Genomic DNA, 14389 nt, shown 5'->3' with positions numbered 1-14389 from the left:
CAGGGTGTGGCATCATTGTCTTCAGCATGTTAGTTTAAGCCAGCGGGCTCTAAGGCGATTGGACGTTAGCAGACAGCAGGGGAGGTAACTTGTTTTCCCTCTGTGCCTCTAAGCTATTGTGTTTTTCCTCTCCGGCAACTAGTCTGGCGTCGCTAGCCAGAATCCGACTTAAAGGTGGTTTAGGGTGCATGTTGGGCCACATTGGCACTTCATGGTCATCAGCGGTTGCTGTTCCTGTTCCTTGTTCCTGGCCTCTTTTTGACCCCCTGAGGCAAGTGCTGGGCAGGGAGGACGTATCTGTCCCCTGGAGCTGGAGCCGAAGCAGAAAGACTTTCACAGACACGTCCCAGGCCAAGGTAGCCCAGCGATGAGCTGTGGCTGCAGAGCAAGGAACCCTGATGAACTCCTTAGACTGTTGGGCAAGTTCTTGTGTGTTCCACGCCCCAGCCGTGCCTGAAGGGCAGGTCATGACCCCCGATTCCCTGGCCCATCACTCATGTCATGTGGACACTCACAAACAACCAGCAGTGCAGCAGGCTGAAGGCACGAAGGTTTCACATTTACGAGTGGGTTAGGCCTGTTTCTCAGACTCGACTAACGATTTCGTCATTTTCCCCTGACAGTTTTGTATCAGTGAACCTTGAAGTTTCGTACCGGGTTTTTGTCACACATTTTTTACCCGTTTTCGACTAATTCCAATCGAGATCCATTTCCATCTCCACAAGACGAATAAGTAAGTTGCTTGAGAGTTTTAAAGTCAGGTATTGGAGCGTGAGAGGCTTGTGGTAGTCCTGTCAAACTAAACTGGGGCTCAAAGTCTCCCAAATACCTGCCCAATAGCACACAGACACTGCGCTTCATAAACCCAAGAGCACATACAGCTGTGCGTTTCTCTTCTGTGGCTTGAATTATGGATCTCGATGGAAACTATGTTAGGAAGGCAAGGAGAAACACAGGCAGACAGACGCACACGCATTTGCACACGTGCGCTTGAGTCCAGCTGTCTCAAGGTCTGAGTGGCAGAGGGCGACCCTGTCCTGTCCTCACGCTGACCCTTAGCAGTGGACTCAGCCAGAAGCATGCGTCTCAGCTGCAAATAGACTTCTAACATCCCAGCTCCTCTCTCTCTCTCTCACACACACACACACACACACACACACACACACACACACACACACACACACGTACTCTCTCTCTCTCACACACACATACACACACACACACGCACACACTTTTCTGCCCTCATATGAACCTGTTGCGCACAGACCCAGAGTCCTCTCCACACGCCTTCAGGGTCCCAGGGGGAATGTCATGGGAAGTGCGGTGGCCTAATAGCTTCTTAAGCAACGCTGGTTTGGCCTGCCAGGCCCCCGTAGTGTCCACACAGCTGGCAGCAGACTCCGGGTGGTGACACTGCTGTTCGCTCGCCAGAGCTTGCACAACTGGATTGATCGCAGACTTGGATGGGCTCCCTGCCTGTGTGCCGGGTGCACGCCGATGTCAAAGGGGTCGGCTTGGAGCGCTACCCCCACGTCGTTTGTCACCTGACACAGGACGCCCGCGCCTCTCTGCCTCTCGGGCGTCTCGGTATTGATTTAAAGGAAGCCGAGTCTCGGCTCATCCCGCACTAAAACTGGCTGTCTTGGCGTTGGATGGGAACCATCGTCTATATAAAAGCCGAGAGACAGAGAGCCAAGAGTGCGAGGGGGGGGGGGTATATTTTCTCCTCTTCCCAACGACAGCTGAGGACATGTCAGGACACATAAGCTCATCCTCGCTGCTCGCTGATTCCGCCATACACTGTGCTGCCGCTTAAAGATCCTCATGGACTCTATAGAGTCACAGCAGCCGACTGTGTAGTGTGTATTATTAACGCGCACTAGATTGTGTCGTGGCATCTTAAATCATTATGAGCTAACCATTCATTAATGCACCCACATACTAAACGTGCCATTAGCTGTGTATATAGACATTCTGGTGTGAAACAGCATGCTGACAGACAAGAGTAAACATTATGCCTTGTGTAGTGTCAAGGTGTGTTTTCACTAAATACCCGTTGAACTTGGTTATGGCTAAATACCCGTTGAACTTGGTTATGTCTTGAAAACGGTAAACAAGAGCACCCCAAACAAGGGAGTGATCTGGACAGTGGAAAATGCTCGAAGTTGTTGTAGTGTGAGTGCACCATGAAATAGTAAACATGTTTGCTCAGGGCTTCCTTTTTGGAATGCTCAAGGGGGCTTTAGAATCCAAGCGAAGCTGACCAATCACGTGAGCTCTACCACTGCCACCCACAGGGTTTCTTCAGGAGAACCATTCGCCTCAAGCTGGAGTATGAAAAGTGTGAACGGCACTGCAAGATCCAAAAGAAGAACCGAAACAAGTGCCAATACTGCCGCTTCCAGAAGTGCCTGTCTGTGGGCATGTCCCACAATGGTAAGCTCAGTTCAATTCAGCCACACACACACGAACACAAACAACCCCCCCCACACACACACATACACACACACACAAACACACATAAAGGTAATGTTAGACTGCCTGCAAAATAAGCTTTTTTGAATGAAAGTGTTTCTTGCATGGCCTTCAGTAACCGGAGAAGACCAAGAGGATTGTCATTCAATAGCGTTTGTCATACACATACTATATGGTGCCTTATCCTATTTCAAGACAGCACCTCTGATGGACAAATGCAATCCTTTGAGTAAATGACACCTGAAGCATTGGTCTTGAGGAAGAGCCATGCTTGAAACACGAGTAGCATAGAGCAGGCGGTTATATGATGCCTGATCACAGTCGGTCATGGACTCTGCTTATGCAGCCCACTCCAGCAGTACATGCCATACCAGCAAGCTCATGGTGGAATTGACAGGCATGTCAGATTTAATTCCCATATCCCAAAGTGATGTTCATCCAAAGCACGGGATTAAACCACACTTTTGGAATTTTTTCTCACCACTCAAGCTTGACATGTTTTTGTTTACTTGTTTGTTGTTTGTTTGTTTGGAAAAGCTCTCCAGTCAAGTGCAGACTCCGAAAATATTATATCAAAACATCAAACCATAGATGGTGGATTCAGAGGATGGCAGTCATTGGCTGTGATGAGTTAACTCCGTTACATTTGTGGTTTCACTGAGTGTGAGGTCAGAGGTCTCGATGAGGGGATGAGCTGGCACTCTTCAGATCACGCCATCGTTTGAAGTTCAGAGTGGGAGGAGCTAATATGAATGTTGCAGACTCTGCTCGCGTTGCGACGCCGACGAGTATTGGTTTAGCCCAAAGAAGAGATCCATAAGCAGGTCGTGGTCATTGGTCATGATCTTCGGTCTGAAAATAGGCTGTGTGTGTGTCTGTGCCCTCTGTATGTAAACACACAACGTGGCATGCTGACCCTGCCCCCCTAGGTCAATGTCTGCCCTGTCTCAATGTCTCTCTGTTAGTGAGCGCCTAAAAATAGATGCTGTGTCGACTGGGCTTGTTTTTTGATGGTTACGGTAGGGTGTCTGCATATGCCATGGCGGGTGGAGGAGAGTGAGAACTCTTCAGTGTAGCCTAAAGGCCTATCAGCCTGGCTGAACTGTATGCTGTTCCCAGGCTTTCTTAGGTGGAGTTTCACCCCCCCCCCCACACACACACACACACGCACACAGTATTCAATAGTGAGAGGCAGGCGTGATGGATGACCAGCTGTTCAGTACATTCGACTGCACTTCCAGTGACGACACTATGAATCTGTCACATGGACATTTTCGTGGTCCTCATTCCTCACACGCATTTCACGCATTTCAGATGCATTCAAAAGTGATGAACCCACCCCTGCAGTTATGGCCTGGCGTGTGCTCCTGAAAGAAAATGGTCTTCTTGGCCAAACTGAGATCAAACGCCGACACACACACACACACTCACAGATAGACAGACAACACACACACACATACACACACACACACACACACACACACACACACACACACACACACACACACAGACACACACACACACACACACACACACACACACACACACACCCATCCCCCCTCATACCGAGCGCCCCTCTCCCCCTGTAGGAGTCAAGTGGGTCAGTGGGATGTGGATCTAGGGCCTGGCAGACGGTGCCAGGTGGAGGAGAGGCCACGCTCAGGTATAATGACCCTGCTTTGAGCCTGGGCACAGAGCCCTCATCCTCTCAGATTTGGCTCAGGAAATGTGCTTAGGCTGAGCTGGATGTGACACGTCTCGTCATGTCGCTTTAGGCGTTTGAGCCGCTCTCAGCCTTATTAGAGTGCCATCGGAGAGGGGGGTGGAAGATGACATTTTGCAGACGGGGCTCAATTATGTTGGCCGCCTGGAAAGCTTTTCTCGTGAAAAAGACCCATGTCGTTTCTAGAATGATAGCCTCTTGGTGACAATATCGATATTCCTGAAATGAATACACCTGAATGTACAAGACGATCTTCTAGCAAGGTGCTGCGATATTTTGTAATTTTGAAATGGAAACATGCCTTGTTCAGATTTAAACTCAGCATAAACATCAACATAGATATTTTTGTTGTGGATGTCAAGTACGTCACCTACCCTTAAACCTTTAGCGAGTCAGAGCCTAGGTGTTTTTGATGTCAGTCAGATAGTCTGTGTTGGAGCTCCCAAAGCTTGGATAAATGTGGCCTGCTTTTCAGTTCAGTCCTCCCTTTGGTTTTTCAGCATACAGCCCTGTCTCCATGTTTGTGCACGAGGAAAGATAAAGGATATAGGATACATATGAAGGATATATAGGAGATATATAAAGGATGTAGGACATCTGTGTTTATCAGTGTCCTGTTTTGTGTTTTGCTCAAATCACGGTTTGTGTGTGTGTGTGTGTGTTTGTGTGTGTGTGTGTGTGTCTGTGTGTGAAGCTCCCCATGGAGAGTTATAGCAGTGCAGGTCTAATCTGATTAGAGGATTGAAGTGTCTGAAAGGGATATGAGGATGTAGCCGTAAGGGTGCCGGGGTTGTTCCGCAGAAGGGAAACACACTCTAGGAGCGACCTGCTGTCACTCATCAGTACCAACGCTCGCCTCGTCCCTCCCCACTGCACCCAGCTCTGACCCGGGATCAGTAGAGCATGTGTGCTTTAGGAACACTAACTTAACTAGTACTACAAGGTACTACAAATACTACAAGATGCTTTCATGACATTTAACACTTCAAGTAAAATATAAAATGCCTGAGGCCTAGAAAAAATAAAAGGGGGGGGGGGCTTAACCTCGCTTTGTCAGAATCCTTAAAGTTCCTGCATCCGTTCCCTTGAAGCGCGACTCTGTTGAGGGTCCGCTTTTGAAGGCCCCTCCAAATTGTAATTCGACTCATCCAGTGCCCCTGGGTGTCCGCAATCTGTTTAAACAGACGAGGTCCTGCCGTAACGGCACTGGCGAATCGACGCCTCCTGGAGTCCCCCGAGGGATTTGCTTAAGAGGGATTTTAACATCCAGTATATTTCAACAGTGCTGACTCTGCCAGCTCGGTGTCTACGCCGTCCCTTTCCTCTGCGCTTCCTCAGGCTCGCCTGAAACAGAGTCGATTGCACCGCCTGTCTGGTGCACTGTCTGGTCAATGTGGGGTCACAACACTTCCTGCTCTGCTCAGCCAGTCTAAAAAAAAAAAAGCAGAGAGAGAGAATGTGCTAAGTGCCTGGTATTTGTATGTTGGGTGTGTGTGTGTGTGTGTGTGTGTGTGTGTGTGTGTGTGTGTGTGTGTGTGTGTAAGTTACAGTTAGTGTAAATAAGAAAACAAAAATGCTTTCAGTGAATGGTTGCTTTAGAAGGGATGCTCATCTTGCTGACCCACTCCCCTGACAGCTATCCGCTTTGGTCGGATGCCTCAGTCGGAGAAGCTGAAGCTAAAGGCGGAGATCCTGACAGGGGAAAGAGAGGTTGAGGACCCCCAGATAGCCGACCAGAAGACCCTGGCCAAGCAGATCTACGAGGCCTACCTGAAGAACTTCAACATGAACAAGTCCAAAGCAAGAACCATTCTCACGGGCAAGACCAGCACACCGGTAAGGGGAGGTGTAGATACTGTGGAGCCTCTGTGTGTGTGTGTGCATGTGTTTGTGTGTTTTGACATTATGGCCAGAAAAGCATACATCCCAGATCGGCCAAAGTATGAGTTTGCTTTATCTCCAAGAGTTGAAATAATCTTAACATGTTTACCCAATAGGGACATTATTGAAGAGAGCACACTATGTTAATCTATTAAATTATTTTACAACTGATCGTTTGGAATCTTATCACAATGCAGAAGGCCATATGTATGAGGTGTGGCGAGGTCTAATCCATTCCTTTCTGGGGTGTGAGTGGAATGTGAGGTTGAAGAGGAGAGGCCAGTGCAGACGAGACGGCCAAGTGCCTTGCGTGTGCAATACTGCGATTGTCAGTTGTAGTCATCGGCACTGACCGTTAACTTCCAGCGCTTATCCGTGACTCCCTGGAGTCCAGCACAGCTGTTGGGAAGCCCTGTTTTCCATCAAACTCTTTCTGTTTCTGTCCAGGTATTTGCACATTTTAGGTAGTGTGCTGGACGGACATATTCAGAATCTCTTTACAGCATTACATAAATCCAGTCATTTGTTTTATTTCTATACTACGCTTAATTTATACTATATATTATACTCAACATTAATATATACTTCTTATTCTGAACACTTAACTCTTCTTACTTTCTAGTCTTGCAACATAGTTCTGGACTCGTCCTCACCTCGTCAGTCTACTTTCGTAAGCCACTGTTTAACCTTAAAGGAGGTTAAACACATAAAACAGACTTCATCATCAAGAGCCACTCACTCTGTAAAGCCGGCAATTACTCTTTGGACTATGTAACATGAACAGTGTGGACTTACAGTGGTACTTACTGAGTAACCTATAAATAACCCCTGGCAGATAGTCAAGGAAGCCTCTTCCTTTTGACATACATTAGTCCTTCTCCCTATAGGGAAAACTTGACCTCTCGTTCATTCCTACTTTGCACCAGCTAAGAGGCTAGCAGGCAGATGAATTTCTAACTGTACATGTGCTGATTATCTCCCCTGGCTGTTGAAGCTCCATTATCTAGCATTAGCCTATAGCTTGGCTGTTGTTTATCTGTGAATAATAGATCTGTTCCTAGTCACAATGAGTCACTCTGAGCCTGTCTAGACAAACAGCAGCAGGTGCTAGCCTAACGCATGTGAGAAAGTCTACACGTGTGGCCCGCGGCTAATGCCGCTGTACTATCCAATTGACACATGTGGAACAAAACGGCAGCCCTATTTCTCATTTAGCAAGTGTCAAGATAAATAATATACATTCGGTGTAGTTACACAACTCGTTCAAGGAAATGTCAGTTTTTCTGCAAGTCACGGTCCCACAGCTAGGAGTACACTACTGATTAGATTAGACTGGTCTATTTGCACAAAGTCAACATAATGCACCAACATCTGACTGCCTCGCCCCGTTTAAAACTATTCATATTTTAAATTCGCAATCATTTTTTTTTCTTCATATATTCTCCCAGACTCTGTTGTGCTGAACTGTTTTGTTTACTGTAACACATACATTTATATAAAGTCCATATTGTCAGTGTCAAACGATGCGTGTAAGGGTCCCCCATGCCAATGCAACTAGATTTCTAAAGCTGTAAAGCAGTTATAATGAGTCATGATATCAGTGTAGATCCCCCATGGCAGTTGAGGGCATCACTGGAGTTTCTTTCCTCTCCACAGCCCTTTGTCATCCACGACATGGACACACTGCAGCTGGCCGAAAAGACTCTGGTGGCCAAAATGGTGGGCACGTCCACGGCCAGCCTGCAGAACAAGGACGCAGAGGTGCGCATCTTCCACTGCTGCCAGTGCACCTCGGTGGAGACCGTCACCGAGCTGACGGAGTTCGCCAAGTGCGTGCCGGGCTTCTCCAGCCTGGACCTGAATGACCAGGTGACGCTGCTCAAGTACGGCGTGTACGAGGCGCTCTTCGCCATGCTGGCCTCCTGCATGAACAAGGATGGGCTGCTGGTGGCCTACGGCAGCGGCTTCATCACGCGCGAGTTCCTGAAGAGCCTGCGCCGGCCCTTCAGCGAGATGATGGAGCCCAAGTTCCAATTCGCCATGAAGTTCAACGCTCTGGAGCTGGACGACAGCGACCTGGCTCTGTTTGTGGCTGCAATCATCTGCTGCGGAGGTAAGGGAGAAAGAGAGAGAGAGAGAGAGAGAGAGAGAGAGAGAGAGAGATATGGCTGGAAGAGAAATTGGCTACACATTGGCAGACACACAAATCGGACTAATCAGACACATATAAACAGTCACACAGAGCAACCGCTGATGAATACCCACTCACACTGTTGAAATTTGGAGCATGACCTTGTTTTCATGCCTTGTTGTGTTCAGAAGGTAACTTATGTTGTGTCAACACATTCTAATACTCTTCCCTCCCCTGCCTTCCATGTCACAGATCGGCCAGGCCTGGTGAACGTGCCGCACATAGAGTACATGCAGGAGAACATCGTGCACGTGCTGCGGCTCCACCTGCTGGCCAACCACCCGGACGACACCTTCCTCTTCCCCAAGCTGCTGCAAAAGCTGGCCGACCTGCGGCAGCTGGTGACGGAGCACGCACAGCTGGTGCAGGAGATCAAGAAGACGGAGGAAACCTCTCTGCACCCGCTCCTGCAGGAGATCTACAGGGACATGTACTGAGGTGCCGGGCAAAGTCAAGTCAAGCTAAACAGACCCCACCACCACCACCCTTCCCCTGTATCATCTCCTCGAGCGGACTCGCACTGTGATAGTTCAAGCACGTGTGTGTGTGAGAGAGAGAGAGAGAGTGTGTGTGTGTATGTGTGTGTGTGTGTGTGTGTGGTCACCTACTGAAACACTGTGCTGAGGAGACAATGGGCCCAGTCTGTGGGCCCCTGTGGAAGGGAGCTGCTAAATGTACTGATGATGAGGGATGCAGACATGAACGGACCCTGTCAGTGTAAGCGGTTCTTTGTCACGGCTCCAGAGGATCTGAGGTCACTTAGGGTCCGCCAACCTCACAGGCGTCTGAAGGGGAATGCCAAGGTCAGAGCAACAGCAGCTACGAGTGACACTGGGTGGTGGTGGTGGTGGTGGTGGGGGTTGATTGATGTAGGCAATTAGGCCTCAGTGCAGGGCCTTGTCTGTCATACTTTCAGAAACACTATCCCTTGGCTAACTCAAGTTCTATGGTTTTGACATTAATCGAAGCACTAGAGACCGTGTAGGAGCTGGACTTGCTGGCAGTCTCCCCCTCGACAAGCAATATCTCCCTACATAGTGTATTACAAAGACCAGGACATTGACGGTCAGAGAAATGACACCCTTAGATTTACAGCAGTGACACCCAAGTGACTTCAGCGTAGACCTTCGCCATCCGATGCAACTGACTGTGTATAATAATACTCAGGCCCGGGCAGTTCGCTCCCCACCGTTTGGGGAGTGCTTTGTCATCCAGTCACTGACTAGCACACCCCTCCACCACTGAATTGCTTAGCGAAATATAATGTCAACCGATGTACTGTCAAAGCCACCTCTGTCTCTTTGCCTGGTCTTAGTATCAGGCAAGGTCATGACTCAAAATGTGGTTTTACCGTCAGTCTCTGTCCAGTGCTTTTATTTTTTCATCATGGTTTGCCTGTTTGAACAACTGCAGTCTCAATGTGTTGTGTACCACCATTTTTTTTTGCTTTAAAACTTGATTTGACATGAAGTGCTTAGAGTAAAGAAAGTCCCCAGACACTCCTTTCAAATCTTCCAGGACTTTTCCTTGCCTGGACTTTGTCCAGCGCAGGCTGAAGGACTTGTTATGCTTACCACAGTAATATTATTCCCCGATTTCAAGTTTTTTTTTTGCTTTTTATTTTTTTACAGTCTGAATGCGTTACCAGCCACTTTCATTATTCATTTGACTTTTTTTATTGGCAATACTGTCAATGCCATAGAAACATTCACAAAGAATATGTATATATTATGAACCTGATGATGTTTATGATAATGATTAGTATCATAAACACATATTAATTCTGATTTTAATTAATTAATAGTATGAAAGTGGATGATATCCCAGAGCTTTTATTCACCTCCCAAAATACCTTCTGAATACCTAAACTATGAACTATAGATTTTATGGTCTTAATCTGCACCAGCAAATGATATAATTGTGTCCCCATCTGTATTAGGGGTGTTTAGAGTTTGAACTTGACATCTCTGTAGTGATCATTTCATTGTTCTGTGAAAGCTCTGGGGGAGTCAGTGCACACACACACCCTCTGAGCTCAAGGCTTGTTGACAGGCTGGCTATCTTGAAATATTGCTCAGTTGTGATTGAACTCCAGCAGGTCCTAATCTTACTCTGTCGTGTCCTGTGACTTTGTCCCCCTGGCATTGAAGCCTAATGGAAACATGGCACGTCGGAGGCATGCTATTCACGTGCATAAGCTCAACTCGGGTTCCTTTACAAGGGACTTTCCCCTCGTTTATGGCTCTATGATGTGAGGCGTGTTACAGATTCCCCACCGGCACGATTTAACCGAGCTAAAATGTGCCGTACTGCACCAAATTCTTTTTTTTATGTGTTTTTTTTTTTTTTTTTTAGGGGGTTCACAATTACCGTCTCAAATTTAAGTGCTTGTGAAACATTCATGTCAGAACGTGTGTGTAGATGTGGATTCTCTCCGACGACAACAACAACATCAGTCTGATTGGAAGATAAGTAATCCTACAGAATGAAGGTTATGATCCCGTCCACAAGAGGAGGCCAGGGTAATGATCCTGTCCACAAGAAAACTTTGTTTCACTGCAGTAACCACAAAATGGGTACGCACCCAGTCGGTTTTCTGGGGTTACATTCACCAGAGTAAGGTCATTTTCTTGTTCAGGCAGTGGTGGTTTGCAACACTATCATAACATCACATGAGACAAATGAGAGTGACTGAGCCAACATGACTGAACAGCACATAGGGTCATGGAGTACATGCAATACTATTAATACCTCACTTTTTGGATGCCTTCTGACAAAGCAAATGTTTGACACTCCAGCTTTAGGTTCTTTCTTCAGAGCAAATAAAGTGTATTTAGTGTTTAAGGGCTAAATTTAAAACAAACGGAAAGCTATCTTCAAGGTTAAAACAGGTTAAGGCTGTTGTTTTGCTCTCTCTCTGTCTCTTATTGATCTCTCTATCTCTCTCTCTCTGTCTCTCTTTCTCTACTTCTGTTAAATTCTTCAATACTCCTTCTCTATCAGTCTCTCCCGTCCCTCCCTCCCTCTCTCTCTTTCTGGCCTCTGTTTGTGTCACACACTCTTAGCCATAGTGCCTCTGGGCTGCAGCGCTGAGTCCTCCTATCTGACTGGTTAAAGAGTTAAGGTTTCACTGGTGAGGCTGTGATCTTCAGTTGTCTCCACATGTACAGTAGAGTCTTGACTTTTTTAAGACCAGGCTTAAGAGGTGCACTCCAGCCATGCTTTCCTCCTGATTCCCTAAAATGTGGATCTATAATTTTGATTGTGTGTGTGTGTGTGTGTGTGCTTAGAGTCTGATATGTTACTATAGAGGCTATGGTAATACAAAGTGTGTGGGACACATAAGAAAATGAGTAATCACTTGATCAGTTAATGAGGAGGGAGGAGAGGAGGAGATGTGAAGGTATGAATTACATTTTTTTTTTAAAGCATTTGTTGTCAAAATCTACATACTAGCTCAAAATTCAACAATTTGCATCCATGTGTTGCACCATAGAACGCCGCTGTTAAACACTGAAATGAAAGGAAATTTAAAAAAATTCTCTTTTGACTGGAGTGCGCCTTTTAAAAGCTGAATAATATGCTGAATATCGGGTTTGACCAATGGGCTTTAGACATTTTCTTTCAAGTATGCATACAAATGTAGGTTATATCTGGGCCTGATAATCCTCACTGAGAGGTCACCTGCCTCCAACACCAGCTAACAGTCAGGAATAATGAATGATCATGATATTTTTCAAGGCATTATCACTTTTGCATGTTGCTGTTGAAATGTATGGGTGAATGTGGTCTGAGGATTTTTTTTTACTTCAAGTCATTTAGTCAATAACTGATTAGTTCGGCCTGTCCGTTAGTTTCATCTTGTCAGCACCACATTCGCCATAACTCTTACAAAGCCACTTTGATGGGAGAATGTACATTATCTGACCTGGCTGCGCTCACAAACATGTTTTTATAGGTGGGAAAAGAGCTTGCTTTGTAGCCCTGTACATGTATTATGAGGTAAATATGAATAATGTGTTGCCCTCTTTAATCTGTGGTATGCTATGGCGCTACTGACAATGCAGTATGTCTCTCTTTTATTGTCTGTCCTTTCCTCTTTCTTTCTGTATGCAAGATATTTTCATTGTTTATGACTGTACAAACATTTAGCTATGTCTTGTTTTTGTCACTTTATGCATAATTTTGTGATTGTGCTGTTAATTGAGTTGAATCATATTTTTATACTAAAGCTAAAAAATATATATAAATATATCATTTGTTTTGATTATCCGAGATGTTAGCGCAGTGTACATAGAATCATGGTTAACTCTGTAACAGATTGTATTACTTTAGAATTGAATTGGCATGAGGACATTCCTTTTGTGATTTCCACATTGTAGAGGAGGGATAAAGCCATGTGCTCTGTGCCTGGAGGCTCTTACCTTGATGTACATCACAGACACACCTTCATAGCTGCCATTAATACTTGACCTGGAGACAGTCACACCTAGTGAACATGTCAAGTTAAACATTTTCTTCGTTATCTGAAACAAACAGGTCTGTCTCGGGCTATCTAAGTCCCCTCACAGGGCATAGCGGCCTTTGTGTCTGCTGTGGTCTCAGGTAAAAGATTGTGTCGTGAAGGGGATGGTTCATGCCTAAATTACCACTGAGATTACTGACCATAACTGCCATGTCGAGCCAGATGGTTCTCATCTCTCTGGGTGCTCTCTAATAGATCAGTCTGCTTGCATACACATTGTATTCGGTCCTAAACCTGGCCCTGATCTAGAAGATTCCTGAAACAAGAAACAGTAGTGTAGTAGTAGAGTATCGAGGAATGCATTTTATAATTTCCCCCCCCCCAAATGGTGCATGCTATTGAAACTCATTCATTTCCAGATATCAGAAGCCTCCACTGAATGCAGTACAAATGAAGCTCTCCAGCTCATGTGAGATTCAACACAACCTGTGCCTTAACAGTCTCCCTTACCAGTAAGAAGGCACAAGGATGGATTCTGATCAATAAAACAAGAACCGCAAGAACATTTGTACAAAAGACAGAAATATTACTACAATGTTTATATCTCAGTGAAATACTGACTCTGCAGCCTGAAGTGATCAAAGTTAGAGGGTCATACCCACATATTTTCCAGTGCAAAGGCATGCACAGTTGTTTGAATACATTGAGCCCAAATCCAGGGAGCAGTCCGTTTGCATTTAGAATAGCAGGCTATATTTCAAGAATTTAGAAGGGATTGTAATTGATATCAGGGAATAGATACCAGTCTTCCCTATTTTGCACTAGCTCAGGTCACATTGAGGTACTGTTTTACCTTTGATGTATTCATGCTGACTTGTAGTCAAGCAATGTTTTATTTCCTGAATGATCCCTTATATTGTTTCTTTATATCCCCTTTTCAGGTTGGGTGGTTTTCTAGCTAGTGTCATGTTTGAACTACTGCACAGTTAGTGTAACGTTCATATGGTTTAATACAATAAATGTTTGGCAAATGTAATGTCTAGTCATGTAAACCATAAATAATCTGACCTTAACTGGATTTCAAAATAAAATATCCAAACTATCAATGCATTTTGTATGGTCGTATTCTCTCTTTAAAGCAACACTATGCAACACTCTGCCACTTTTTAAGGTAAGTTTTTAACTAGTTGTGGTCCTCAAATGAATTATGATGGTAAAGGGTCTTGCAAAGAACAAAGATTGTCCACACAAGCTGTCACAGCTCGACATTAATTATATCGGCGATGAAGACCAATTACCATGTTAGCGAGCTTTTATCTGATCTAGCTGGGCTGTTGGTAGTGTTAGCAAGGTTTTGCATGCCTTTTAGGTATTAGCTCACTAGTTTGACCAAACTCCATATTGTTGCTTTAAATAATATGTAGGCCTTTTATTACATTCAGTCTTTTATTTTTAGCCCCATCTGTTGGCTATAAGAATAAACTGCACTTTGGGTCACTGAATAGTTCTCTCTACATCTCAGACTAACTGAACATACAGTTAGGGGTGACCAGATGCAAACGGACCAGTCTGGGACGAGTAGTACATTTATGTGGGACATTTTACTAGTTACAAGTTACAAGTCTTTTATTGTCAGATGCACAGAATGACACAG

General features: G+C 45.5%; 1 protein-coding gene across 1 annotated transcript in view; it reads left to right on the top strand.

Moving 5' to 3' along the window:
* Window positions 1-13841, top strand: part of pparab (peroxisome proliferator-activated receptor alpha b) — a 52392-nt gene extending 38551 nt beyond the window's left edge. Inside the window, exons 7-10 of the mRNA XM_012842487.3 lie at window positions 2298-2436; window positions 5835-6034; window positions 7736-8192; window positions 8463-13841. Coding sequence (XP_012697941.2) covers window positions 2298-2436; window positions 5835-6034; window positions 7736-8192; window positions 8463-8707 — 1041 coding nt within the window. The 3' untranslated portion in view covers window positions 8708-13841. The remainder of the gene's footprint in view (window positions 1-2297; window positions 2437-5834; window positions 6035-7735; window positions 8193-8462) is intronic.
* Window positions 13842-14389: the final 548 nt, after the last annotated feature.

The sequence above is a fragment of the Clupea harengus genome, chromosome 3 (assembly GCF_900700415.2).
Source record: "Clupea harengus chromosome 3, Ch_v2.0.2, whole genome shotgun sequence".
Lineage (NCBI taxonomy): Eukaryota > Metazoa > Chordata > Actinopteri > Clupeiformes > Clupeidae > Clupea > Clupea harengus.
The sequence above is the reverse complement of the archived record's forward strand: the minus strand, read 5'-3'. Positions and strand labels throughout refer to the sequence as shown.